Below are 25,844 nucleotides of genomic sequence, written 5' to 3' on the forward strand. Positions count from 1 at the left end.
ACAGCGTTGGTGATTGAGTTTTTTACTTTTGATGGATCTTGTAAAGGTACCCTCGCTTCTCTTTCTGGTAGATCTTTATTCATCTATACTTCCTGGGAAAACTATTGTGGTAACACTTTATTTTAGCAATACTATCCTGTAAACACTTAGGGCGTGTCTACACTAGGAAATTATTTCAAAGTAACTTATGGTGAAATAATAGCTCCTAACATAACTATTTCAAAATAGCGTGTTCACACTACAGGGAAGCCTCAAAATTAGTCCAAGACAAGCTCTCTTAATGTGGATGCACTACCTTGACTCAGGGTGCATCTACACTGCAGGGCTTAACTCGAAATAAGCTACGCAAATTGAGCTACATCAATTGCGTAGCTTATTTCAAAATAGCTTATTTCAAAATAGGGAGCATCCACATAGCATATATTTCAAAAAGTCTTCCTATGACTTCCCTTACTACTTGTACAATGATGGTTACAGGAGTCGGAGTAAGAAGTCCTCCAGCTTGACAGTATTTCAACATTATTTCAAAATAACTGCCTGCTGTGTAGACGCAGACTAAGTTATTTTGAAATAACACTAGTTATTTCAAAATAATGTTGCTGTATAGACATACCCTTAGAGCCCCAGGTAGCACTGGTAGTAATTACTTTGAATGACTCTGGGGGGTAGTTATTTTGAAATAGCAGCAGTGGAGCGTCCACACTACTGCTATTTTGAAAAAACTGTTATTCCTCGTGGAAAGGAGGAGTTATTATTTTGAAATAACCAGCCTGTTATTTCAAAATAACAGGCATGGTAATGTGGACACTCTGCTTGTTATTTTGAAATAAGAGGAGATACAGGCAGTCCCCGACTTACGTGGTTCCGACTTACGTCGGATCCCTAGATACGAACGGGGTGAGGCAACTCCTGCACATGCGCAGCAGCATTCCCGGGGCTCGCTCACCTGGGTCCTAGGATCCTCCTCCTCCTCGGGCCGGCTCCGACTGGGGTCCCGCAGAGCTGCCGGGCAGAGGAAAAGTGCCTCCCCACGCCCGCTGCCCCCCCCACTCCCCCTGCCAGCAACAGGCTGCCCCTTCCCCTGAGCAACAGGCTGCCGAACAGACAAAAGCAGCCTCTCTGCCCCTCCTCCCCTCTATACATGCCGGGCTCCCGGAGCGCAGCAGCGTCCCCGGGCTCGCTCACCTGGGTCCTAGAATCCACCTCCTCCTCCTCTTCGGCCGGCTCCAACTGGCCTCTGCCTGCAGCAGCTGGCCACAGGGACAGGGATCCCGCAGAGCTGCCGGGCAGAGGAAAAGTGCCTCCCCACGCCCGCTGCCCCCCCCCCCCCGTGGCCTCGCATCCTGCACGCCTCCCCCCTCCCCTCCTGCCAGCAACAGGCTGCCCCCTCCCCTGAGCAACAGGCTGCCGAACAGCAGACAAAAGCAGCCTCTCCGCCCCTCCTCCCCCTATACATTCTGGGCTCCCTGGGCAAACAAAGACTCCACCAAAACAAACAAAGTGCTGGTCTCATTGTGTTAGCAAAAAAAGGACCCTCCTCCTAGAACCCTGGGTGGTGTGTGGAAATAAAGCTATTAGCTCAAAGCATGGTGCAGAGCTGTTTGGTATTTGATGAGTTACTCCTTTAGTCCTGAGTTTGTCACAGGGACAGAAATAGATGTGAAATCTTCTGAACAGGGGAACAGACAGCAAAACAAACTTTAGAGGGGAGTTAACCTTTCCCTATGCTATCCAAAACTAAAAAAAATGTTTGGCTAGAGTTTCCCCTACAATATGTACCAGTTCCGACTTACATACAAATTCAACTTAAGAACAAACCTACAGTCCCTATCTTGTACGTAACCCGGGGACTGCCTGTATTTCAAAATAAGTCCCTAGTGTAGACCAGGGCTCAGAGTCTATTCACCTCTCAGTTCTTGGAGAACCTAACAGTACAGAGGATACCTCTTGTAAGCCAGAATTATTTGTGCCAGTCCTCTGCAAGAATCAATAAGAGAACAGTTGGTGGAATTCCTGTGAAAGAAGGGAATCTACAGCATAGGCACACCAATACTAAAGAATTCTTTATTGTGGGTGCTATTAGACTCATTACTATATGGATTCATGAGGTTGTTCATAGAAAATAGAGTGTTTCCACTGCTCTCTACTACTACTAGCCAGAACTAATTTCTTTTTGCCTCTGTTCTTTCCTTTCTCTCTCATTTTTCTTCTGTCCATCTTCTATGGCTTCCTCCACACAGGGGAAATCAGGTGAATCTGGAGCTAGAGGCCCAAAGGGGTCAAAGGTCAGTGTCAACTGAATTGCCTTTTTTGGTGTAACCTGAGGATTTTCTGGGCAAATTACTAGTTAACATGACATGGACTGTCATTTCGAAAGAAATGATAACTGATCCTGCAGTCATCATACAAGCAAAATTCCCAGGGGTTTCGCTGTACTTTTTAACTGTCAGGTCTGCAGAATGAAGCACTACACCATTTTGTACACCATTACTGTGCTCATTCTTTATCTGTTGTAACATCTTAAAATGATTAGTCTCTTTTTTGTCTACTTTCTTTTTAACATGTACCTGCTTTCTCTCTCTTTCTCTGTTAGACTGGTGTGTTTTAATCCATTTTCTTTGGGGTGGGAGGAAAAAGTTATTAAAATTGGTACTATTGCCATTTTGCTGATCCAATAACCCTTGAAAAGTATTTGATTTAAATATAATTTCTTATTATTATTCTGCTGATGTTTTGTGAGTGGTTCTGGCTATTTATTTTGAATCTTGTGCAGTAAGATGTAGAAGATTTGGGTGTCTCCGATTTTTTCCTCTAACTAGTTGAAAAACTACATTAAGCCTTGGCAAAAAGCAAAAGTAAACATTTTCAATTTTTTTTTTCAAAACCATATGCTTCCTGTGGTCTTTCAGTTGATACCAGGAATCTACACACAATAAAAGTGCACTGTTCTTTTGTTTAATTGAATCACTTTGAGAGAGCAAAGATGTGCTGAGAATCGTTTCTATATTGCTTGTAACATGGGCCCAACATGAGTATCTCCATTGGCAAAACACATAAACATGCAAAGTTATGTAAGTGCTTCAGTCCCATTGACTTCACAAAGTTGAACATATGCTTAAATACTTTTCTGAACTGGGGCTATAGTGAACAATAAAATGTAAAAAAGTGATTCAAAGAACCAACATGGTATAAACTACAATTAAATATCCCCTGATTTCTTCCTTATGCTGAGGAAGTTGGTCTTCACTGGACTTTTACACATTCAATAATGTGTTCTTTTATGTCTGGTCTGCACTATAGAGTTAGGTCAACACAAGGCAGCTTACATCAACCCAACTGTGGAAGTGTCTGTACTCCTTTGCAGTAACCCGCCTGCTACACCAACTTAATAACACCCTCCCATAATCAGTGTAGTGTCAAGGTCACTGTAGTTAGGGTTGACACAGTTTCATTCCAGGTCTACACTAGACTTGGAGGCTCAGCTTAAGGTACTCAACTCCATCTACATAGCATCTTGGGCTCCACAGCCCGAGCCCTGTGAGCCCAAGTCAGCTGACTTGGACCAACCCCAGGTGGTGTAGCCATACTGTTCCTGACTTACCCCTGAAGCTTTTTGATAAAGCTTCTAAGAGCAGGGTATCCAAGCTGTCATGAAAAGGGAGGTTGTTTAAATGACTTAAGTTGAAGTCTGCCTTTTTTTTTTAATCCTTTGTTATTTCTTAAGCAACCCCAATAATGTATTCTGTAGCAAATGCAACACGCAAAGAACCAAACTCTGTTCTCAGCTGCAACGGAGTCAATCCTGACACTCCACTGACTTCAGTGGAAATACCCCTATGTAATTAAAACCCATATTCTGTTGGTGTTTTAAATCCATATCAAGTTTTTGTTTCATTTTTTAAAATAAAGTATATCTGTTCCCTTCTAAATATGCTTGGGGAGGGTAGTAAAAATATTTAAACTACCAACAATATGGGACTGATTGTTTATCTTTTTTTTTTTTTTTTTTTTTTGCTTACGAATATTACCTTTCCATAGGGTAACCCTGGAGATAAAGGTGATTCAGGAGCTATAGGTCCAAGGGTAAGTACACTTTATTCTTACGTGTAGGCCAAGTCAACAACCACGGTTGAAAGCAAATTAGCACCATCCTTGGTTAAATGCAATTGTTACTGACGTCGTTGTGGCATTAAGAGAGCTGATAACAGTATCAACAAGAAAAGCTGTGTTATAAATCATACTCTAGATATCTAGAAGATTAGTAATATCTTTTACTGGACCAACTTCTGTTGACAAGAGAGAGAGAAGTTTGTGAGCTTCCCTTCCTTGTTTTTCTACTTCCTGGAATCAACACTGCATAAATTATTAGTCGTCCTTCAATACTGTTTGGCTCGTGTTTGCCTGCTGTAGCAATCATTTGATTCCAGGTGAAGTTTAAAGTACTGATATGGCTAACTGGCCCGGATCCCAGCTATCTGGAAAGTCCCCTCTGCCCCAGGCTTCTCTAAGGAAGGAAGCAGGCCTGGCCTTTGGGCAAAGCGAGTGAGGCTGTTGCCTTGGGCCACATGCATTCAGGGCCCTGTGCTGCTCAGCTCCCAGCCCTGCCTACCTGGCCGTTCACTCACTGCTGTGACTGGGAGCTGTGTAGCTGTGCGGCTCAGCCAACCACAGCATGCTGCCTTGGGCCCCGCAAACTCTTTAGCTGGGTCTGGAAGGGAGAGTAGATTGAGAAGATGAGAGGATAGAGGGATTTGGGATTTGCAGATTTTGTAAGCGAGGTCTGGTTTTTTTTTTTACCTGTGTGAGTTAAGAAAGTAGGGCTGATAGAGCACCTTTTAGTGGCTTTTTTCAGTGCTTTTAGTTTTAGATTAACTTTTGTAGTCTGTGATTTATTGAAAATGATAAAAGCTAGGGTTGCCAGGTATCCGGTATTGACCCAGACAGTTTGGTATTTTCACCTGCTGTCCAGTAAAAAAAATCCAGAAAATACCGGACATCTAAAATGTTCGTTATTTTCTAATTTTTTTTCTTGGCCAGGAGGTGAAAATACTGGGTGCTTACTCGGTTCCGCAAGGGAGCCATCTGGCCCGGAGCAGGAAAAAAAGATGGTGATGGCCATCTTAAAGGGTCCATACTTTTTTTTGTTTGTTTCTTTGTTTTGCTGCTCAACAACTCTCAGGATCCTTTTTTTGTTGTTGTTTTTGCTCAACAACTTTGATCTCAACAGAATTATTTCTCCAATGGGTTTATTGTGGGGGGGGGGGGGGGGGGGTTGGTATTTTTGGTTAAACCATCTGGCAACCCTATAAAAAGCAAGAAAATATAATGTTCCAAGATCCAGAGAAAAGTTCAGGGAATGAAAGTGAGTTGAATAAATAGGACAAGTATCAGAAGACTGAACATCACTTTGCTACATTGAGTCATGGAAACTTTGCAGAAAACAGGCTTATGATAACTGTGTTTAATCAGCATTGTTGCTAGTATAGTCTCAGCTGCAATGTGAAAGAGGTCAATATTCCTTTTAATAGATAGAATGAGTTTCATGCCCCTGAAAACCACTTTAACGAAAATATAATAATAGGACACAGAAACTGATGAGTTATGGGGCCCAAATGGAGACACAAGATTCAAATCTAAACTTTCCTTTCTGATTCTCATCTCTATAGTGCGCCAGTCAAAACTTGGATCTTAATGACCCTGAACTTTTCAGGACAGGGAGATCTTTCAAACAAAGAATAAAACACTATAGAATAAAACAGTCTCAGACAGACTAGAATCTAGGTAGACAAGGATAAAACAATTAGTAAGGTTTTGTGTGCTTGACTCAAATAATGTAGATTTTGGTGGATATGTTTCAGGGTCCACCTGGACAAAAGGGAGATCAAGGTGCAACCGAGATAATTGACTACAATGGCAATATCCATGAAGCTCTACAGGTATGTGAGCATAAAGAAGCTTGTCTGACTCAATACAGGAAGAACAGCTCTTTGGCATAATTGTATTTTTCTTTTGCATAGGACATGAAATTACTCCACCATAGTATCTTAAACATTTCCTGGACATATTAATTAGGAATCCCCAGTGCTTGGCATCTAGATTTTCTTTTTTGGTGTTAAACAAAGTGTTTCCTTGATAAAATGGTGAGTGAATTAGCTGTGTATCTCCTCTGGACTCTATTGACATCATCTGACGAGGACAGAATTGATTCATTGCTGGCTCCACAGCTGTGAGTGCTGAATTCATCTAATAAACCATTTACACAGATCCCACAGAAGTTTCTGCTTTTCAGTTCATGTAGAATAATATTGACTGTCTTTCTTTGTCTTTTTCTTCTCCTCTTCCTCCTCCTCTTACTCTTTCCACAAAATGAAAAGAGCAGAAACGTTGAGGTTTGGAAACCAACTCACTTGATTCCATTAGCAAGCTGTGGATTCAATCAGCATCCCGAATTAGGATTCTTAGCAGTAAATATATAAAATAGACTTAAGCTTTGGTGGCCTTATTTACTCAGCCCCAGAAAAGTAAGTGTTTTAAGAAAAGGGTGAGTGAATGTTCACGTGAAAGCCAAGTGTCCCAGGGTGACTGGCAAGCTATAAGAACAGCATTTGGTGGTCTTGCTGACTACAGTTCAGTCCTATGAGAAGGCAAGCGCTCACCTGCAGTTTTCATTGTGCCAAATTCTTGGAGGTTCTGGGACCTGCAAATGCTATTGAAGTGAATAGGAATTTTCAGTATTGATGGGTTCTCAGTGCCTCTCACATTGTAAGGAGAAGTTGACAGTTCACAGGATACAGCACCTCTGTCTGCATTCCTACACCACTTGGGAAGAAATCCTAAAGCAGCCTAAGAAGCGAGTTTGTGCCTCCCATTCCATTTCATGTCACCAGAGAATCAGATGCCTTAGTGCAGCAACACAGAAAACAGATATAGAAATTATCATCACAGTTCAAGCAGGAACTGTGCAGAGTTTGTGTCTTTGACTTAGAGGTCAAGCACAAAATACATAAATGAGTCTCTCTCTTTGGGTCTGCTCCTAGATCTCAGAGGCAAAAGCAAATAGTTGAAGTGGACATATTATCTTGGGAGGAACTGCAGAATTAGTGCTTTGTGTATTAAAATTTTAAATATATAGTTAGAAATGAAACAGGTGTGAAAACTATAAATTACTGGATTTGGTATAATTTGTTTAATTATTTGTTATGTAAATTAGCATAATTTAATTTTTCTGCTATTTTAAACTCTTTAAATACTTCCGTATATAGGGTGAATGCAAATGCACTACCATATAAAATGCCATCTGCTAGAGATTTTAGTTCCAAAGTTAGTTTGTATTGATATGATTCTAGTTTTATAAAAAAAGGTTTTGATTGTGCAATTACATGCCTATTAAACTGAATAAAACTAAATCTTATATTTAGATTGACACTTTAAATGTATAAACATCTTTCTTGGCACATAGTTAAAACCATTTTCATGACTAATACTGTCTGCCTTATTTGTGGAAGAGGTCACATTGTTAATGAAAACTCGTATGTACGTAATGTAAGCACAGTTCAGCTCTATGTTTAAACTATACAACCAGATAATTTGTGTTGCCTTTGGAATATTTTCACTACTTTTTATTGGTTCTGTCTTTGAAACTTAAACATTAAATAGTCTAATTATTGGCCTTTTTCCATTATGAAAATATTGATCTGCCCGTCTTCCAAATGTTTTAAATAGAGCTGAAGTTAACTTGAGTGATATTGTGTATCAACAACTTCACGTTTAGCACAATATTGTTTTTTAACATTGTGGTTTGTGTACTGTTATTACTACAAGAATCACAGCTCTGGGAACTGTAGAACTGTATTTGTTAATGAGACAGAATCAGCAGAGACCTCAAAATATTGGGCAAAATAACAGCCTTGGGCAAAAGAGAGTTGCGGAAAATTCACAGATAGATACAAACATAGAGGAGCCAAACATTTTCCTTCCTCAAATTCTACTGTTGTTAAGGTATATCTTATTTGTACCTGAACATTTTATAGCCAGACCTGTAAGTTTTCACTTACATAAAAATGCCATGTAAATTAATGAGGGTAAACCACTGATACCAAGTGCAGTGTACCTTGATGACTATTCCACTTTAGCTCTCTTAGGCTGTGTCTATACTACAGCCCTCTTTCGACAGAGGGATGTAAATTAGACACGTTGAAATTGCAAATGAAGCAGGGATTTAAATATCCTGCACTTCATTTGCATAATCGCGTAATGGTGAATCGCGTAATAGATGCAGTTCTTTCGAAAACGGCACGCTTTTTCAAAAGATCCTGTAAACCTCATTTTTTAAGGAGTACAGGATCTTTTGAAAAAGCCTGCTGTTTTTGAAAGAACCGTGTCTAGGCCATGGTTTAACTTTCGAAATAGCACTTTTTTGAAAGAGCGCCATTATGCGATTATGCAAATGAAGCCTGGATATTTAAAATCCCGGTTCATTTGCAATTTCAAAGTGTCTAATTTACATTCCTCTGTGGAAAGAGGGATGTGGGCTAGACACAGCCTAAGATACAGCTCTCCCAGATGCAGCACAGATTCTGTGGAATTCATTATTAAACAAGTGAAATACTTTATTTCAATATTCACATCTGATAACATTGTCTTTTGTTAATACATTTTGCCCACAGAGGATTACCACCCTAACTGTCACGGTAATTCCTACTGCATGACTTGCTGTGCTTTGTAGCTGTTTTATTCTGTATAGTTGCATGTTCGTACATCTGCTGGTTTAGGGTGTATCTTCATTATCTGTTGTTGATCCTGTTCATTATCATGTGTGTCTATTCACTAAATGTTTCCTTACAATGAACATATTCTTGAAAACTAAAGCCTAAAACTATTACTATAAAATAATGACAAAACTCCATTGATAAAAATAGGAAGCAGATTAGATGTGTAAGGTTCTTAGTATTGTTGGTATTGTTGGTTTTGGTATGCACTAGCAGTCAGAGAGCAGATCCTGCATTTGCTTTGCTCTCAAATCTCTTATTAATTAGTTGTCAGCTTTATTTTTCAAGGTAAACAGTTATTTTAAATGATTTTGGGTGGAAACTTTACACAGGAGTTCAGTTTTTCCCTTAAAAGTTTCCTATTTCAGTTTACAAGCAGGAATATAAGAGAAAGACTTAGTGTGAGGATTTCTTCTTCCCTTTCTTACCAGATGCTGTTAGAAGAGCTAGTTATATGAAGTACTGAGACTTTTCCAGTACCTACAGCTCACATCCTGCAGAGTTCTGAGTATTTTTGTGCTCTGCACTCTCAGTAACTGCCATTGGAGGTTTATAGACATTGGGCCATAGTTTGGCCTTGTATGTGACTTCACTGGAAACATAGGGGTTTCAGTGTGTTCTAGAATGCACTTAGAGTTTTACAGAATTAGGCTCCCATGGAGCAGCAGATTTGATCAAATTATATATATAATATACAAATATTTATTTCCTTTTTGGACTGTTTGTCTCTAAATTTTTCATTGGGCCCATTTTGCCATCTTTGTAAATGTTGTTTTATTGATGATTTTTTAATGCATTCCCCCCCCCCCCCCCTGCACAACATTCAGAATAGTCAACAATTCTGTAGGTTGGTTCTGCTACAGTTGCTAGACAAAAGGGGATGAGTTAATGACTCCTGTCCTCCTCCCACAAAGCACTGAACACGCTCAAAGACATTTGAGAGATAAGTATCTTCTAGCAATAGCCACTAAGGGCCTGATCCAAGAACCATTGTAGTCAGTAGGAGAGTGTCCCTTGACTTTGGTGGGCCCTAAATCAGACCCTGATGCCAGCTTTTATATGTTTCATACGTTGGGATTCAGTCATGTTCCCACCGAAATCAACGGATGTTTTGCCATTGCCATCCATGGAAGCAGCATCCCCTTCATTAGTTCAAAACCACAAATGTGCAGTATTGTTTTGTCATTGGTTTTTGTGACTCCATTGTGTGTGTTGTTAGGTGTAATAAATTAACAACCTGTTTGTAGCTGATGTGGTCCTTCCCTGTAAGTTTTCTTAGAAAGACTGGTTGTGTTATTAACAATGGTGAAGTTCATACATATGTGTATCCAATATGTCCTGTGAGAGCTTATGTGGTCCACAGCTAACAGGTTTATCTGTTTCGTATAGGGTCCACCAGGGCCACCCGGACCTCAAGGAGCACAAGGACCAAAGGTGATCTTTCTTTGTTGCCACATCCCCCTCTAAAAGTCTAAGATTCTCTAATACAGCTGGGTGATTTTTTTTTCACTGAAACATTTTTTCTGTTAAAAATATACATTGAATGACACTGAATCTTTCAGAAAAGAAACAAAACATAATTCTCTAAAAATTGAAATGTTTCATTTTTAAGTAGTCTAAATAAAATGTTTTAAATTCTTTCTCTCAAAATTTCCTTTAATTTTTTTAAAAGTTAAAAGTGCTCAAAAATGAAACAAAATGTTTTATTTAACCCAAAATGATTTTTTCCCATTTTTCAAAATTGCCAGTGAACCAGAAAAATGTTACATGTACAGTTGTATGTTCTGTATTTCATTTGCTTACATTTGCTTGTGGTTCTTCTTAATTAGTATAAAAACAGTTTTAGTTCTCTGTTTTGCATAAGAGCCCAATAGAAAATCGCCCGTGCTCAGCCACTGTGCCCAAATCTGCACTGAGGTTGATCTGTAGATGTTCTGCTGGGGAGAAGGCTATGGCCTTGTGGTCAGAGAGGGTAATTCACATATTTTTCAAAGTAGCGGCTTCACCAGACAGTGGTTTCCACGCACACATCAACATCCAGAGTGTTCACATTCTTGGCTAGCAGGAATAGTCTGTAATGGGACTATCCATTGAAATGCCTGCCAAAATATGGGGACATATTAATGCAGCTTTTGTAACATATATACACACACGTCCGACAGAGAAAATCACTGCATCCTGCAGCACCCTATACTGCTGCTCCAAAAAGAAGCATTGTATTCTACTCCCCTGACTACCACCCAAAGCCAACTGATCCATCACTTAGGTGGTGTGGAGCACCATTAGGCCCATTAAGCCAGCATCGTATATGGCACTTAAGAGAACTAAAACCTTATTCTGACTTGTATTTGCAGGGATATAGCGATAGGCAAGGGGGTGGGTGGGAGTTTCCTCTTTCATTCCAGCAAACCTACACAAAATGGAACAGAGTACCTTGCTCTCTCTTTTTTGGTCTATGCATTTTTAATATAAAAGATGTCTAATTACATAACATTTATTAATTGCAGTTCAGTTCAAAATTTGATCAAATTCTGATAGATTATTTTGTTGTATGATGCACACATTTAGTATGATGCAGCATATAGGAGCTGTATGCTATTCATTGTCCAGTGTCGCAGGGTAGTTCCCTTGTCCCTTGCCCAGGGGGGCACTGTTGAGCCCTTGGGCCACTCTGCAACCCCGACACAGCTATACCCTGGAGCTCCTCTTCCCCAGGGCAATGTGGCCTAGCGGCCAGAGTCTCTAGCAATTCCCCCTTCACCAGGGCAATGCAGCCTAGAGGCCAGAGTCTAGAGGCCCTCCCTCTCCACCAGGTCCCAGCCCAGGGCCCTGTCAGTGATGGGCATGTCCTGTCACTAGCTCAGCAGGTAGTCCGCCTAAAACACGCTAAGCTTCTCGGGACTGCAATTCTCCACCCTGGGCTACTTCCTAGCGTCTTCCCCGTCGGCATCCTTTGATCCGGGCCCTTCTGTGTCCGGTCTCTGCTGACTGGCCTCTGCTGCTGCATCCGTCTGCTGCTCCTCCTCCACGATGGAAGCCTCCCTGGCTGGTTCCCGCTGGCTGGTCTCCTGGTCTGATCTCTCAGGCGGCTCGCCTGCAGGAGCTCAGGCAGTACATCCTTCCTCCTCAGCAGTCAGCCACTCTCCAGGCTTTTATACCTGGGCTATAGTCTGAGCATGCCCAGCAAGGCTGCGAGAGCAGGGCTTCTTCAGCCAGGTGAGCCTGATAGGCTCAGCTTTCACAGTGTGGGGCCTGGTACACCCCATCACCTCCAGATTGTACTCTGTTTTTACAGTCTAACTCATTCATTGCCTGGACTTAAAATGGGTTTTCTTAATCAGAATATGATGAATGAATAGTGAATCACTCCCTAAGCTAATGTAGGATAGCTAACTAATTAATTAAGAGATAATTATCAGAGTTCATAAGAGCTTATCATATCATGTAGCCTCGAGGAAATCTTGTTTGCATAACAACAAAGTTTCTTGGTGATTATGAGTTCTTGTGAAGAGCAAATACCCTTTTGTGCAGCCCACAGTGGAAACAAAGTCATTTAGTTTAAGTGTATGATGCATCACATCCCATGATATCACAGGAAAAATGTATCACTTTTGGTTTATCTAAAACTGTTCTTTCATATAAAGGTTTTTCATCACATGCCAAAATAGGTGTGAGTCAGTGCAAGCAATTTGTGAGAAAATAGTGTCAAACTGCTTTTCACAAACTGGCAATGGACAGTATATGTCAGGTCATAGAAAGTCATTTCAGCAGGATTTATGCAGCCCAAAGAAACTGCAGCTCCCACTCAGGGATGGGGTTCTGAAAATCTGGGGTACAGATGAAGAGGTTGCTCCCTTGTCAAAAAAAGGAAACTTTCCCCTTTAAAAGAGCCAGGTAAAGCAGAATTCAGACTTTCAGAGGTCGGAACCAAAGGTCCCACCCTTACTCTCCTATGTATCACCTTCTCCCTTGGGAAGGACATTCAGGAATCAAGGAATCCTCCCACATTCTGGTGGGGCAGGGAGGGTCTTCCCTGGTTGAATAACATGGTCAAATTAGCCAGGGAAGAAAATGTAAAGGGTTCGAGGGGTCCATATTTATTCACCCAAATTGTCAGTAATGGTGTTGAACATCGTAAACCATTGACCAGAGGCTTAATGTTATGTTCACGACGTCAGTGACAAACTCCCATTTGACCCTAATGGTGCAGAGTAGATGTTTTTTGGGAGGATGATGGCATTTTTCTCCCATGTAAGGCAGCCAATGTGCAGTCATTTTATAGCTGCATGGCCGAGCTCATTGTAAATATTCTATGTATGTACATACCATAACAGATAAACTTCCACATGTTTAACCAGATGGCATCTCTCTCTCATATTCTCTTCAGTGTTAATATGGGGTTGTATCATTAATTGGGCTGCTGTACATGGATAAGGTGTGAAGTGGGGGGAGGGGAGATACTGACCAACATAATTTAGCACAGCATAATATCACCAATAAATGCAGTATTAAGAGAAAATAACACTATTCCACCTTATGTTTTACAGGGTGAACCAGGGTCCCCAGGAACTCCAGGAGCCGAAGGGGAGCAGGTATACCAAGTACTTCACCTAGTGCCAGACCCTATCAACAATTATGGCTTTTTTTAGAAAAAACATTGTACGTCATGGATAGGATGGGCTTAGAATTCATAATCATATGACATGGCACATTAAGCGATCGCATATTATGCAGTGATGATATACAGTGATGCTAATTAAGAGACAAAAGGTCACTCTGCGTTGTACCGGTTTATCCTTGAACACATCTAGGATTTTATTGACGTGTGAGCATTGTACAAGTCTTTTTCATGACAAAAAGATTATTTTTCAGGGTCCTAAAGGCTCGAAAGGGGATGTGGGTGAATCTGGCATGCCAGGAGAAAAGGGAGGAATTGGTCTCCCAGGATTACCGGTAAGTATGCAAAATAAATTTTATTTAGATGAAAGCTAATTTGAATTTTTCAATGATATCTTCCACATTTGATAATTCTCAAATGTTTGTAAGTTGCCAAAGTAGCAAAAACCATAAAACGAAAGTGCTAGTTATTCCATTTCTAGTGTAGGAAAAAGCATGAACAATAGACCAAAAGGCTGTTTGCCAGAGCTTTTCATTCTATATATGGAGAAATAAAATTTCACTTTGGAAAGACGGAGATTAGCTGGTATGTTGAACAAATGTTCTTGTCCACTGCCCTAGTCATCAATCACATCAGTGCTTTGACAAAAATAAATGTGGTAAGGTTCAGGAAAAATGAGCTGCTTGATTATAAAAGAAAGAGAGATATCTCGCTACCAGGACCCTCAGTGAATGACTCATACTCTGGAAGGAAAAAATTTCATAAACACTTCTGAAAAATCTGTTCTGTATTTACAAAATGGTTTTATACACATACGCCATGTATTTGTGTGTGGGGTGTATATCTACATATGGAGAGAGACTATATATATATATATTTAGAGAGAGAGAGTGAGAGAGATAGTAAGTGTATGCCTACACACACTCACATACAGAATATATAATGAAATCAGTTTAATTACAAGAGCTTTTAATAAATGTGTTGCTGTCTGCTCTTCATATATTTAACCATGGATATTAAAATTAATATCTGTAATTGTTTAATGGTGTAGTGCTTACTAGCTATTATCATGGGGTTTTGCAATATAAACATACATTTATAATACATGTTGTCAAGTATGAAAGTCATGACAGCTGGAGATACAATTCCATTATAAGTAATACTTTTATTATGAAAAACATAAATATTTAATTACAGAAATGTTCTTTTCTCGAGAGTGAAGTCAATGTTAGTAAAACAGGAATTGTTTAATAACATTTTATAATTATTTTTAGGGAGCCAATGGTATGAAAGGAGAAAAAGGAGATGTCGGTTTGCCTGGTCCTCAGGGTCCTTCTGTAAGTCTTGCCATGCTGTTGGGATGTGTTCATTATAGCATTGGTTCTCCACCTTTTCATTCTGAGGAACATTTCATATTAGAGCAGGAGGGACCTTCGTGGATGATCTCTCCTACCAACCTCCCTAATTTCCTACTCTTGGGTTTTCAAAATGTTTCACTCTGTGATCAACTAGGGTGGACAAGGTAGACGCCTGTTGGACAATAATTTGAGAACAATGGGTCTATTTGGAAAGCAGTTCACTAGTTTGCTAATTTAGACATAAGCTATACAGTTAAAAACTACATAAGCATCTAGCCCCCGTGCATAAGCCACTGGCAGCCTTCTTGTGTTGAATCAGAGAGAGATAAGATTAATGGGAATTTCCTGCCTCAGCAATCTGTTTATCTATCTGTCAAGTTTGTACAGAGACTATCTCAGAGGGAAGGATGAAAATTAGATTTTCAAAGGGCTATAATGATGGTAAGCCCCAATACAAAGCCCACTGAAGTCACGTAAAGGACTCCCATTGATTTTGTTAAGCATTGTATCCAGTCCTTAATGATTTTGGGCCTGACCTTGGTAATAGTTATGCATAGGTGCATCTTTACTGGCATTACTAGTCCCAAGGGTATATTCAGGATTGCTCACATAAGTAAGTGTTTGCAGTACCAGACATATATGTGATTCTTAAAAACATTTTGCAAATAGAAATGCAAACCTCATGAGGCTCCTGTGATGTAGGTACACACTGTTGGCTCAATTTTATAGATCATGAGACTGAAGCAAAAAAAGGTTAATTTCTTGCCCAAGACAAAAAGGAGTCAAATGTTAGAGCTAGGATAAGAATTCAAGAGTTGCTGGCTCCCTAACCTAGCAACTCTAGGTACCATCTCTCACAACAGAGTATAAATATCTCACTCTAGCTCTTAAGGGAAAAATCAGTTAGTTACTTTCCAACATGATGTGTGTGTGGAACTCAAAATATCTCAGCACAGATTTGCTGAACAACTGTGCTTTTGTAAAAGCCTTTTCCCCTAGAGAAAACAGCCTTGGCTTTCATCCTCATCTTCTTCTCTTGGTGGAGGTGTCACTGCTCCTCTCCATTCCCAGAAGATTCCCACCAGCCATTGTCAACTTTTCTCTCCTCATCCTGTTTTAGATTTTAAAACCTACTTTGTCGACACCGCGCTTAACCTCAGAGGTTTGGCTAGAAAAGCCATTTGTGCTGGTTGTGCCACTTGGCAGCCCTGCAGTGGCTCCATGCTGCTGTCACAACCCTATCTGGATTCAGCCAAGTGTGAGAAGTGGTGTTAAATATTATAAACATTGGAATTAAATTCTTCTTTCTGAATTTGGTGAGATCAGTAAAGTAAACCAGCCTGTAACAAGCACATGCTGAAAGCTGAATAACCTGATTACCTGTTGTACTGAGTATCAGAGGGGTAGCCGTGTTAGTCTGAATCTGCGAAAGCGGCGGGGAGTCCTGTGGCACCTTATAGACTAACTGAAGTGTTGGAGCATAAGCTTTCGTGGGCAAAGATCCACTTCGTCACATGCATCTGACGAAGTGGGTCTTTGCCCACGAAAGCTTATGCTCCAACACTTCAGTTAGTCTATAAGGTGCCACAGGACTCCTCGCCGCTGTTGTACTGAGTTCAGCATTAGGATTAAGCCTTACATTCGAATGATCTCCTCGCCCCCAGCCCTAATAAATGATATTAGTGAAGATCTGGAGAAAGAGTCTGACTTCCTCTATTTACAAGGGGAATTCCCTTCACTACATGAGCTAATGACATCATTTTCTATATGTAGATCATAGGGCCGCCAGGACCACCAGGACCTCATGGGTCACCAGGCCCTATGGTAAGACTTTTTTCCCTCACTCCCTGTTGTAATGCTTGTTTAAGTGAAGTGCTATGAGAGAACATGACTATTAGAGTTGGCCACAGCCATGCATTTTGGATCCTAACCCAAAGTTCTTGGGCAGTGGGAAAAGGAATTATGGGTATAAACGTTTCCCTGTTATGTTCCCCCAATGAGGCACTTAGAGGTGCAACTACTTATATTGGCACCCGCAATTTATTTTGTGACAACAAAAATGCAGGTGCAACTTGTACCTAGAAAAGGCAGCAAAACCTTTATTTTCTTCAATAAAAGACTGAATCTTTATTTTCAGGGACCCCATGGACTGCCTGGCCCAAAGGTAAATAAATAATTGCCTGGATTCTTTAAGTCTGTAATGTGCCATGATATGTTCTTTGTTAATAATAATGAAGCATGCAGCTATGTTGTGTCCTTTGTCTCGTTTATTTGTTAAATATTTCTGATACTCCTAAGCCTTTAAGCAGATATTTAAAGTAAAAGTTAAATTTTTTTTAATTGCAATTATTTATATAATGATTTTTGTGTGTGTTTCACGGGAGCATAAATGTGATTAGGTTATTATAATGATGATTATGAACTGCTATTAAAAGTATCTATCCTCCTGTTTCCTGGTGAGATTTTCATACTATTCTAATTAGTGCTTTGCAATTGCCTTAAATTGCACTTTAGAACACAGGGGATAAGTGTGTTGTACCTGGAGGAGATAAACTTGTTTCCAGATACATCTTCTTTTTCTCTGCTCCCTCTCCCATCTCCTATGCCTTCCAACACAAGTTCATGTCACTTGCTACTATCCCCACTGGAGTACAACCCCAGGCACTCCTTCATCCTTTGCATAGCATGTGCACATGCACACACACCCCAGAGGCCTGAACATGTAGATGATTTTGGGAGGGTTAAAAGAAACCATGTTCTAATTTGATTAAATTATTGTATGCTTTGGTTTTTGTATAGCAAAGAGAAACCATGGGAACAAGGCATAGGGAACAGTCCTGGGCATAGAGAAAATCCTATGCAATTCCATTTAGCTACCCTGAGTTTTCTGTAAAGACACCATGTGGTGGTGGTTTTACATGGCATGAAGATGTTTTCACGCATATCCCAGGTCCACCATTTTTCACTTCACAATTTTATTACAGTGATGCCTATGTAACTTCATAATTGCAATCTTTAGGTAATATCTTTTGTTCAAGTATAAATACCATTTTTGGTGAGATGAGTGAATCATGGACCCTAAAAATGCATTGTCCCAGTACAACACACTCCTCCTCTTACTTTCCAGTTTAACGATGTGTGCTTAAAGGTTTAAAGTATCTTTACATAAGACTGTATTGCAAATTCCAGTTTGGTATTGGAAGAGAATGTATTTCCACACAAAATGCATCTTTCTGCAGATCTTACTGCAATTATCACTAATGTGAACAAAATGCAGTTTCTAATATTCTTGTCTGAGATTTTTCTTTAGTTTGAATTATCAGTCTGTGGCAGAAATGTGTGGACATAGAGGAAACTTAAAAAGAAAAGCAGGAAAATTACAACTGACCCCACATCAGACAAATATTTCAATAATTATATAGAAGTGATTCAAGAAAGTCTTGCACAGCAGAGTTTCATGTCTTATTTCATTACAATTAAACACAATTGTATTTAAAATGACCAGAGATTTTCTGTTGCATATTTTAGCACAGGTCAATACGATAGTACCTGATGCTGGTATTTCAAACTGGAATTTGCAGCTACATCTGAGACCGGCTCTCTTCTGTCCCAGCTTAAATACCCATTATAGCACCAAAAATTGGCATTTATACTTTTACATTTAGGGTGAACCAGGGTTAAATGGTCTTAAAGGATTGAAAGGTGAACCAGGTCAAAAGGGTGACAGAGGGCCCCTTGGTCTTCCAGTAAGTAAAAAAACCTATTCCATTTCAGTGCAAATCACAAACTTTTCTCTCTACTTTCAACCAACAACTCTGGTTTACTCAACAGCATTTCTAAATCTCTATCATGTTGGAGCAGAACATCAGCCTTGTTTTGTTGTATCCAGAGTCTGTGCCATTGTCCAGAGTCACATCCTGTAACACTTAGTGCTGTCAGTTTCTTTTTGTCACGTGTCAGTGGATAGTGTTAAAGGCCTCACGAGGATGCTGTCAGCCCCATTACATTAATCATGTTGTGATTTCAGTGTTGTGTGGTGTTTGCTTTAAAACCATGGTTTTATCAAACACGTTGTGTATTAATTTTGATGTATCCTCAGTGATATCTCCTTGAAGAAGTGTCACTAAAGTGGCAGGTTTGCCTGAGTCAGGACTGAGTAAATCTGAGAGAAGACCTTGGAAATTGGCCCATAGAATTTTAAAACATTCCCCATGAAGTCAGGGGTGCTGGATATTTTTACTTTTGCCTTGGACTGTTCCGAACAGTTCTCATTATAAGTACTTGGCGTAGATTGATCTTAACAATCACATTTACATTTGAAAATTTTGTCACAAGAGACAGCAAAGCTGGAAGTGATTAAAAGAAAAATAGTATATTTTAGTGTGTTTACTTTGTGCATTTTAGAGCACTTTGTGAAAAGTCAATGTCATTGTTTTCCACTTAGACAATCTGTTTCCCCTCTTGCACACAACGGCATTTAAAAATGACCAGAAAAAAGTCTGGTCAAAAGTTTTTAAAGATTTGCAGAGAGACTCTGAGGAATGTCACCTTTACCAACAAGATTTCTATTTCTCTCAATAAAACTAACCACTTTCATGTTGACAAGGTCCCTTTGATAATCCAGCAAATAGTTTCCAGGACACCAGTCTTATGTTATTCACATAAAATCCACCAGGGGTCAGCCAGTCCCCAAGGATGTTAAACTGAAAGTTCAATGCATTCTATGTGCTTCCAGCCTGGAATTAAATTCATTGTTCATGAACACTGGCTACAATTGTAATTTGCTGGAAAAAAAGAAAAACCCAGGAAACTTCATTGTCTCTTGGGCTCCTGAAAAATGAATAAAACCATTGTAATGGGTGCCAAGATTTTGTTGGTGATGTAACACAATTTTCTTCATCTTAAACACTTATTATTGTTAAAATGTATATTTTAATTATATTGCAAAGTAGAGTAGTCAGTATTGTCATTATTTTATAATTCACATTAGACAACTTACTAGTTAATGTATAAATTGAGTATTTGTACATTAAAGCACAAGAAACACCATAATGTCTGATGTTTGTAGCACTAATAAATCTAGAGTCTCATTCTGATCTCTGGCACACTGGTGTAAATCAGAAGTAATTCCATTAGATCTATTAATTACAACAATATGGTTACATCGATCTAAAACCACTGTAACTGAAATCAGAATCAGGCTCTTAGTGTTATATGTAATTTTTAACTAACATGTTGTAGAAATGTGATCCTCATTCCAGAACCCTGTAACTGCTTATATTCTGTGTTTAAGTTATGTTTATTCATCAACACCATTTACTAATATCACATTCTTGTCATTCATGTTATACCCATCATCCATGCTTCCACCTAATCATACAGGGAGCATCTGGCTTAGACGGAAAGCCAGGACCCCGGGTGAGTCCCTTGCATTCCTGTGCCATGCTACTGAGTCTGTGTGTTTCACGGTGGTCTTACTTGCCTCGTTTATATGTGGCTGAAATGGACTGAGGCAAAATTTATAAAGCAACTTACATGATGTTGAATCTGGAGAAAGTCTTGGTACAGGTTACCAGAGGGGAGCAGTTAGTGCCGGATTTTTTGGAGCTCTGGATCCTAAAAATATATTAAAAATTTAGGTTGGAACTGGCCTAGTTTGTATAGCTGTATAGGAAAACCTGTTAAAATGGGAACAAAGCTCAGTGTATCCAAGTATACTTAACTTCTTTCTGAGCTTTATGTTCATCCTTGGTTTACATTGGCTTTGGAAATTGTAGCTTTGTCAAGTTCCAAGTAAAGAGAACTGCCACTTGAAGCATACTGTATATCTCCCTTTTCCTGTCTTTTGCTTGCACTTTTCCCTCTGACTTCAGCGATGCAAACCATGCAATGCTTCGAGCATCAATTCTGATCTTAGAAACCAATTTTTTTTTAAAAGCAGTGGTTTCACTAGTGCTCATTCTACTTGGTAAGATTAGAGTTCCATATATAATCTGAAGCCCTGATGGGTTTTGTACTAATTTCACAAGATTAGATAATAGGGAGTCTGTGACTGGTGCAAAACTACTACAATTCTACCTTGAGCCTTCTGATATTTAAAACAAATGTTAACTTCTATGGCATTTATAATGATGAAGAAGGAAGGGGAAAAGTGAAAGAACAACATAGTGGTGTATTTAAAGGCTTTGTTAAGCCTGTCGTTCATCATTATGGCCTCTTATATTTAATCTACACAACCCTTAGTATAACCCTTAACTCCTAGTGGCAGAAATTCACTCTACATTTTAAAACCTCCATAAATCTCTTCACTTAAAGCAATAAAGTACAAACCAATTAGATGAAAGATGAGCTACATCACAGCTAATAGTTTACAGATGGGATTTTCAAACCACCTAGTGGATTTGGATGCCTGGTTCTCATTATAATTAAGATTTGAAAATCCCAGACCATATTTTCAACCAGTGGGAGCTGAACTGATTCTAAGACAGTTCCTGACTAGAATAAACCTGAAGTTAAGAACTGCTAGAAGATTTCAGGGCATTTGTTTTTCATTACTTGTTTGTTTAATCTTTTAGGGTCTGGATGGTCCAATTGGTCCACATGGCCCAGCAGGTCCTAAAGGAGATAGAGTAAGTATACATTCATCGATATTTCTCCTTATGAAGAAAAGATCAACAAATGTAATTGAGCAAAATAATACCTCGTCTATTTAAGGGTCAGACTTTCTTATGTAGTTTAAAGTGCATTTTTAAACTGAAAAATGTAAAATTAGCACATTCTTACTCATCCTGATCTAAGTATTTAGTCATAGCTGCTTAATTTAGTTATTCAAATAAGTGTTTATTGTCTCCCATCCCAGTTAGCCCTGCTGCACTAACAGAGATGAGAGGGAAGGAGCTATATGCTAGTCCTTCTTCAGCACAGCAGAATTGTTTACTGACTTCCACTCAGTTAAAACAGGGCAAAGATATTGACAACAATATACCTGCACAGGCATTGCTGAGGGTATGACCTAAAGCAAAGGTCTTCAGTCTGTAGGGGGCACAAAGGAACATTGGTGGTGGAGGGCTGCTTAAAATAAAAGACACATCCAGAGTCATCCTAATACACTGCCATTTGCTCATCAACCACTCTCCATGTCATACCTCATTTCCTCTCCCAAGAAAGCACAAAGATCCTTCACCCAACTCTCAAGGTGCTTCATAGTGGGTAGAGGGTTCACAGGATAGATACAACTTGCTCAGAAAAGGTAAAAAGAGTACTATTGCACAGCAGAGAAATCTACTCACTACACATTCTCTCAAAATGGGACAAGATTTGTCTGTTTGTGTGTCCTCGGACATGTTCCACCAATGACCTCAGTGCTGCTTGGAAATCCTACTCTGGTTTGGAATCTCAGTCTGGTGCTTAAATGCCTTAGGAAACCACCATTTGAACTGATGGATATCTACTCACTTCTCAATTTAAAAACGCCATTCCTGATAGCCTCCACGCTGGTACAGTGAATTGGGGAAATACAGGCCATTATGGCATGTCCCTCTTTCATAGTATTGTTAAGGACAAGGCCACATTGTGACCCTACCCCAAAGTTTTACCTAAAGTTTCCTCTGAATTCCATATTAACCAACCCATTCATCTTCCAGTCTTCTATACTAACCCTCACCTAGGTAAAAAAAGAGGAACTACTGCACATCCCTGACACCCTGTCTGGTTAGACTAACCTCTGAAAGACTCCCGAATTGTTTGTCTTTCTCCCAGATAGATTGAATGGGTCTGCAGTCTCAAATGAAAGACTTGCTACGTGAATATCTGACTAAATTAAGTCTTGCTACAAATCTTCATTCACAGAACACTACACAATAAGTCACGACTCAGCTTCTAATGTTGCATTTGACACCACTGTTCTTTCTTCTATAGTGGACTTGACATTGAAGCCCCCTCTACCTTCAGGGGAACTGCTCAGTAGTCACATAGAGTGGAGCACTTGTAGGGGCATTACTTGAAGAAGAAATGGTTACTCAGCCTGTGCAGTAACTGCAGTTCTTCAAGTTGTGTGTCCCCTACAGTTGCTCCACTACCCACCTTCCTTCCCCGCTGCTTTGGAGTTCTGTGCTACAGAGCTTCACACTAGAGAATGCACTGAATATAGTTTGCCCACATAGTGGTGTATAATAATGGTGCAGGGGATGAGGCTGGAAAGCATTCAAGCACATGCCAGACAGACACTGCTAGCGCACATAAAATGGCACACCTCTAGGAACATGCACCTCAAAGAGCATTCCTGGACAGTGTGAGTGACCATTTCTTCTTGCCATACTACATCAATGACCACATTACAAACAATAACTACCAATAAGAAGTCTGGAATTGGAACAAAACAAATTTAGTATTTACTTCAAGAGTTACGAGAAGTCCTGTGGCACCTTATAGACTAACAGATTTATTGGAGCTTAAGCTTTCATGGGCAAAGACCCACTTCGTCAGATGCATGTGGTGGAAATTCCAGAGGCAGGTGTAAATATACAGGCATAAGAAAAGGGTACCAGTCAAGAGTAAGGCTAGAGATAACGAGGTCAATTCAGTCAGGGAGGATGAGGCCCACTTCTACCAGCTGATGTGGAGGTGTGAATACCAGGAGAGGAGAAACTGCTTTTGTAGTTGGCTAGCCATTCACAGTCTTTGTTTAATCCTAAAATGATAGTATCAAATTTGCAGGTGAACTGTAGCTCTGCGGTTTCTCTTTGAAGTCTGCTCTTGAAGTTTTTTTGTTACAGGATGGCTACTTTTAAATCTGCTACTGTGTGTCCAGGGAGATTGAAGTGTAATCCTACAGGTTGTGTATTGCCAGGCTCCTGATATCTGATTTGTGTCTGTTTATTCTTTTATGTAGGGACTGTCTAGTTTAGCCAATGTATATGGCAGAGGGGCATTGCTGGCACATGATGGCATATATTACATTGGTAGATGTGCAGGCGAATGAGCCCGTAATGGTATGGCTGATGTGGTTAGGTCCTGTGATGATGTCGCTGGTGTAGATATGTGGGCAGAGTCGGCACCAAGGTTTATTGCAGGGATTGGTTCCAGAGTTAGAGTTACTGTGGTGCGGTGTATAGTTGCTGGTGAGAATGTGCTTCAGGTTGGCGGATTGTCTGTGGGTGAGGACTGGCCTACCTTCCAAGGTTTGTGAGAGTGGGGGATCATTGTCCAGGACGGGTTGTAGATCGCTGATGATGTGTGGAGAGGTTTTAGCTGAGGACTGTAGGTGATGGCCAGTGATGTTCTGTTATTTTCTTTGGTGGGTCTGTCTTGTAGCAGGAGACTTCTGGGTACACGTCTAGCTCTGTTGATCTGTTTCCTCACTTCCTCAGTAGTTTCAAGAATGCTTGGTGTAGATCTTGTAGGTGCTTGTCTCTGTCTGAAAGGTTGCAGCAAATGCACTAAGGTTAAACCTTAGTGCTTGGCTGTAAACGATAGATCGTGTGGTGTGTCGAGGATGGAAGCTAGAGGCATGTAGGTAGGCATAGCGGTCCGTAGGTTTTCAGTATAGGGTGATGTTTAGGTGACCATCATTTATTTGCACTATAGTGTCCAGGAAGAGGATCTCTTGTGTAGACTGAATTGACCTCATTATATCTAGCCTTACTCTTGATTGAAACTCTTTTCTTATGCCTGTATATTTATACCTGCCTTTGGAGTTTCCACTACATGCGTCTGACGAAGTGGGTCTTTGTCCACGAAAGCTTATGCTCCAATAAATCTGTTAGTCTATAAGGTGTCAAAGGACTTCTCATTGTTCTTGCAGATTCAGACTAACACTGCTACTCCTCTGAGACTTCAAGAGTTACTTGTCATTTCACTCACTTGTTTTTTAGGCACTTTATATAACACAATATTTTATTTGTGAATCTCTGCAGCCACAGAGCTGTACAAAAGGGAAAATTTGAAGTGAAATTTTCAAATGATTCTGACCACATATTCATCTGCTTAGGTTGTAGGAGATGCTTCTGATATTCACTAAGGCTGTGTCTAGGCTACATGCCTCTGTCGTCAGAGGCATGTAGATTAGACACATAGGCAAAGTCAAATGAAGCCACGATTTAAATGATCGCGACTTCATTTAAATTTACATGGCTGCCGCGCTGAGCCAACAAACAGCTGATCAGCTGTTTGTCCGCTCAGCGCGCTAGTCTGGACACTCCCCTGCCGACATCAAAGCCCTTTGTCGGCAGCCCCGTTATTCCTCGTGGGATGAGGTTTACCGGGGCTGCCGACAAAGGGCTTTGATGTCGGTAGGGGAGCGTCCAGACTAGCGCGCTGAGCGGACAAACAGCTGATCAGCTGTTTGTCGGCTAAGTGCGGCAGCCATGTAAATTTAAATGAAGCCGCAATCATTTAAATCGCGGCTTCATTTGACTTTGCCAAACAAACAAATCTACATGGCTCCGTCGACGGAGCCATGTAGTTTAGACGTACCCAAACAGAGGAATCCAGGGCAATGGGTATTTTGCAATCACAGATCAGGAAGAAACTAGTAAGACCTCCTGCATTCTGCGTGTTTCATAGAAAAGGATTTTGGTCAGTGTCATGGTCTCGTGTGCCTAGAATGATGGAGAAAATGAAGAAAGAAGAAGACAGTATGATTTGATTGTGTACATGCACAATATCAAAAAGCTCAGTGCTCCATATTTATCGCTGCTGAGTCTTGCCCCTGAGGAAAAGGGATTTTAAAGGAGTTGAGGAGGTCTCCTCAAAATCAGGGAAGCTTTTAAATGTCACCGAGCTTTTTCCAACTGAAAATCCACAGGAACTTTCCTATCAATTTCAGTCTAAATAGAATGGCTGTGTCCAGACTCAGGGGTTTTTTCGGGAAAAGTAGTCTTTTCCCGAAAAAACTTCCCCTGCGTCCAGACTCAAGCCGCGTTCTTTCGAAATTATTTCGAAAGAACGCGGCTTTTCTTTCGATGGCGGTAAACCTCGTTTCATGAGGAAGAACGCCTTCTTTCGAAAGTTCCTCTTTCGAAAGAAGGCGTTCTTCAATGTAAATAGGGCTTCCTCGAAAGAGAGCATCCAGACTCGCTGGGTGCTCTCTTTCGAAAAAGC

General features: G+C 40.3%; 1 protein-coding gene across 1 annotated transcript in view; it reads left to right on the plus strand.

Moving 5' to 3' along the window:
- Nucleotides 1-25,844, plus strand: part of COL25A1 (collagen type XXV alpha 1 chain) — a 195,579-nt gene that overhangs the window by 141,890 nt on the left and 27,845 nt on the right. Inside the window, exons 19-31 of the mRNA XM_075929187.2 lie at nucleotides 2,241-2,285; nucleotides 4,039-4,083; nucleotides 5,859-5,936; nucleotides 8,667-8,690; nucleotides 10,158-10,202; nucleotides 13,316-13,360; nucleotides 13,641-13,721; nucleotides 14,661-14,723; nucleotides 16,518-16,568; nucleotides 16,882-16,908; nucleotides 18,410-18,490; nucleotides 20,127-20,162; nucleotides 21,320-21,373. Coding sequence (XP_075785302.1) covers nucleotides 2,241-2,285; nucleotides 4,039-4,083; nucleotides 5,859-5,936; nucleotides 8,667-8,690; nucleotides 10,158-10,202; nucleotides 13,316-13,360; nucleotides 13,641-13,721; nucleotides 14,661-14,723; nucleotides 16,518-16,568; nucleotides 16,882-16,908; nucleotides 18,410-18,490; nucleotides 20,127-20,162; nucleotides 21,320-21,373 — 675 coding nt within the window. The remainder of the gene's footprint in view (nucleotides 1-2,240; nucleotides 2,286-4,038; nucleotides 4,084-5,858; nucleotides 5,937-8,666; nucleotides 8,691-10,157; nucleotides 10,203-13,315; nucleotides 13,361-13,640; nucleotides 13,722-14,660; nucleotides 14,724-16,517; nucleotides 16,569-16,881; nucleotides 16,909-18,409; nucleotides 18,491-20,126; nucleotides 20,163-21,319; nucleotides 21,374-25,844) is intronic.

This window comes from Pelodiscus sinensis, chromosome 4 (assembly GCF_052426305.1).
Source record: "Pelodiscus sinensis isolate ZL-2025 chromosome 4, ASM5242630v1, whole genome shotgun sequence".
Taxonomy (NCBI): Eukaryota; Metazoa; Chordata; order Testudines; family Trionychidae; genus Pelodiscus; species Pelodiscus sinensis.